Below are 2,386 nucleotides of genomic sequence, written 5' to 3'. Positions count from 1 at the left end.
CGCTGCTGGTCCCGGCTGTAGCGCCCTGCTCCTGGTCCACTCCTCCTGGCGGCTGCTCTTCACCGGCCGCCGCCGGCCCGCCGCTGAGCACGGCGCCGCCACCGCAGGCACGCCGTCTCCTAAGCTCCGCGTGACATTGGCCGGCACGGTGGTGCTGGGCCACCAGAAGGGGGCTGACGTAGCACAGGCCGCACTGGCCGCACGGGAAGATGCCGGCTGTGGAACGAGAGGGTGAGAGTCTCATTCGCGTCGTCAAGAGCGATGAGCCCGCGCCGGTCACGGTCACATACAGTGGGCACTTTGTAAAACAGGAGCTCCAAACGGGGGGCAAAATTCTGGTAACCCGACAAAAAATCAAAATACACCGCGCAAAACGGCCGCGGTTTCGCAAAGGACCCCGAACTCACTGAGGGCCCGCGTGTCCTGCGTGGGGTCCTTGTAGACCTTCGGGTCGAGGCCGAGCTCCTTGCCGTACGAGTCCCCGTACCAGACCAGCAGCTCCGTGTTGGGCGGGATGTCCCGCACCACCCGGTAGTACAGGCGGCCCTTGTACTGGTACGGGTAGAGGTTCTCCTCCCCCGAGTGGCGCGCGCAGTTGACGAACCTCATCCAGTTGGACTTGGTCATGTCCAGCGCGTCGACGCAGTGGGTGGCCTTCCCTTCGCGACGAATCTGTGAGAGGGAAAAGTATATCATAAGGACAAAATTAAACTTATGAATTTTGCTAACCGAGCACAGGTAGGCTTTGTCCGTAACTACGGCCTATCGCAACGTATCACCTCCCAGCCGTAGCCCGTCTCCTTGTTGGTGGGCGCGTTGTCGCCCTCGTACGGCCCGAAGCGCACCCTCCTGGGCACCGCCTGCCGGGTCCACACACCGCGCCCGGCTCCCGGGATCTTGCTGACCTCGATGGCGAGCTGGGGCGGCACCGTGAGCAGAGCTCGCTCGGGGTGGCCGACGGGGACCTGCGGAGAGGGACGATAGAAAGGCGTAAGTGTCGTGCTCCATTTCAATGGACCCAGCGCCTCACTCGCGCGTCTACGTTGCGGTAGCCGATACCTCAGTGTCCGCGATGACCTCCAGGGCTCCGTGTACCGGGCAGTCGCCTTCCCACTCCTTCTGGCAGTCGTCGCAGACTGCAACAAAGCGAAGAGTTACAGTACTCGTCCTACAGCTCGACGGGCACGGGCAAGTGGGCTACTCGAACTCACAGAGAAAGTCGTCGTCGTCCTGCAGCTCGGGCTCCGCGTAGGACCTGCGGCTGCCGGCCCGCTTGGGGTAGCGCGTCGGCCGCGGCGCCCCGGGTGCGCCGGCCGAGGGTGGACCTGGGGGTGCGGGAGGCGCTCCGGTGGACGCGCGGGGGCCGCAGCGCTTGTTCCTCGTCCTGGCCTTCGGGGTGCTGCTGGTGCTGGCCACCGGGTCAACGTTCTCCTTGCCGGCGGCCCTGTGAATGGAGGACAGAGGTACAGGACGCGCATGCCGCGGGTGCGGGTCTTTCACCATACTGACATGAGGTGCACTTACCTCGGTAGGGGCGGAGCCGGGGCAATTGTGGCACTTTTCTGCTGCGCAGGTTTGGGGCGCTCCTGCAAGGAAACAAATGCAACGGCCGCGGTCCACGGTATCAGACAGGCGTCGAAAACGGTTTTATGGAGAACCAGAGAAGGAAAGGGAAAGGGGTGAGAGGGACCACTTTTCCGGGGCGGCTTACCTTGGAATTTTCTTTGGTCGGAGACCAGTCCAAGTCCTTCTCATCGTCACTATAATTCTCTTCTTCGCCTTTGCGTTTCTTCGCCGCTTTCTTCTTGACCTGTGGCTGCTGACTTTTCTGCTGACGCTTCTGGGGGAGTGTCCGTGTCATGAACCCGGGAGGTTTGGGGGCCAGGCCTACGCAAACAACGAAAAGGAAAGTGAACGGAACGAATAGTAGTAGTAGCTTGGATTTTCCGCGGGCTCAAGTTTTAGTCTCAACATACAAGTGAGGTTACCGCCATCGCAAGCCTCACATGAGGTGTTGGAAAACCAATGCTTACCGCAGCGCTGCATGTTGTGATAGTTGTCCTTCGCATTGCGGTAACTTTTCTTCTCGTAGCTGCACAGATCCTTCCACTCTTCCGAGGGAAAAAACACTTTGATGTCCTCAAAATCACTCGCATCCGATTCCGAGCTTGACATTTTGATTGAAAAACCTCGATGATCAGGTGACCCGAAACCCGAAAGCAAAAAGTAGGCCTACGAGTCGCGCGGGCACGGATACCGCCAACCGTCACGGGAGTGCGTTCAGGAAACGACCGGCCGATCGATCAGTCGTTGCGCATTTCGATTATTTTTATCAGTTGTCTCTACATGTGTGTTATATATGTAAACACCGTAAATGTTTCATAAA

General features: G+C 59.5%; 1 protein-coding gene across 1 annotated transcript; it reads right to left on the bottom strand.

The window, feature by feature from the left end:
* Positions 1–407: 407 nt before the first annotated feature.
* Positions 408–2,175, bottom strand: LOC113205319 (histone-lysine N-methyltransferase PRDM7-like; the record flags this gene model as incomplete). The annotated part of the gene is made up of 7 exons (XM_052276896.1): positions 2,034–2,175; positions 1,712–1,887; positions 1,525–1,586; positions 1,212–1,444; positions 1,060–1,136; positions 780–965; positions 408–672 (listed from the first exon to the last, which is right to left on the bottom strand). Coding segments are annotated over exons 1-7 (1,141 nt in total), but the record flags the coding sequence as incomplete, so codon positions are not given.
* Between the last annotated feature and the right edge of the window lie 211 nt (positions 2,176–2,386).

The sequence above is a fragment of the Frankliniella occidentalis genome, unplaced genomic scaffold (genome assembly GCF_000697945.3).
Source record: "Frankliniella occidentalis isolate FOCC.00 unplaced genomic scaffold, Focc_3.1 Scaffold4888, whole genome shotgun sequence".
In the NCBI taxonomy this organism is placed as follows: Eukaryota; Metazoa; Arthropoda; class Insecta; order Thysanoptera; family Thripidae; genus Frankliniella; species Frankliniella occidentalis.
Note: the sequence above shows the minus strand (reverse complement) of the source record. Positions and strands in the feature narration are given on the sequence as shown.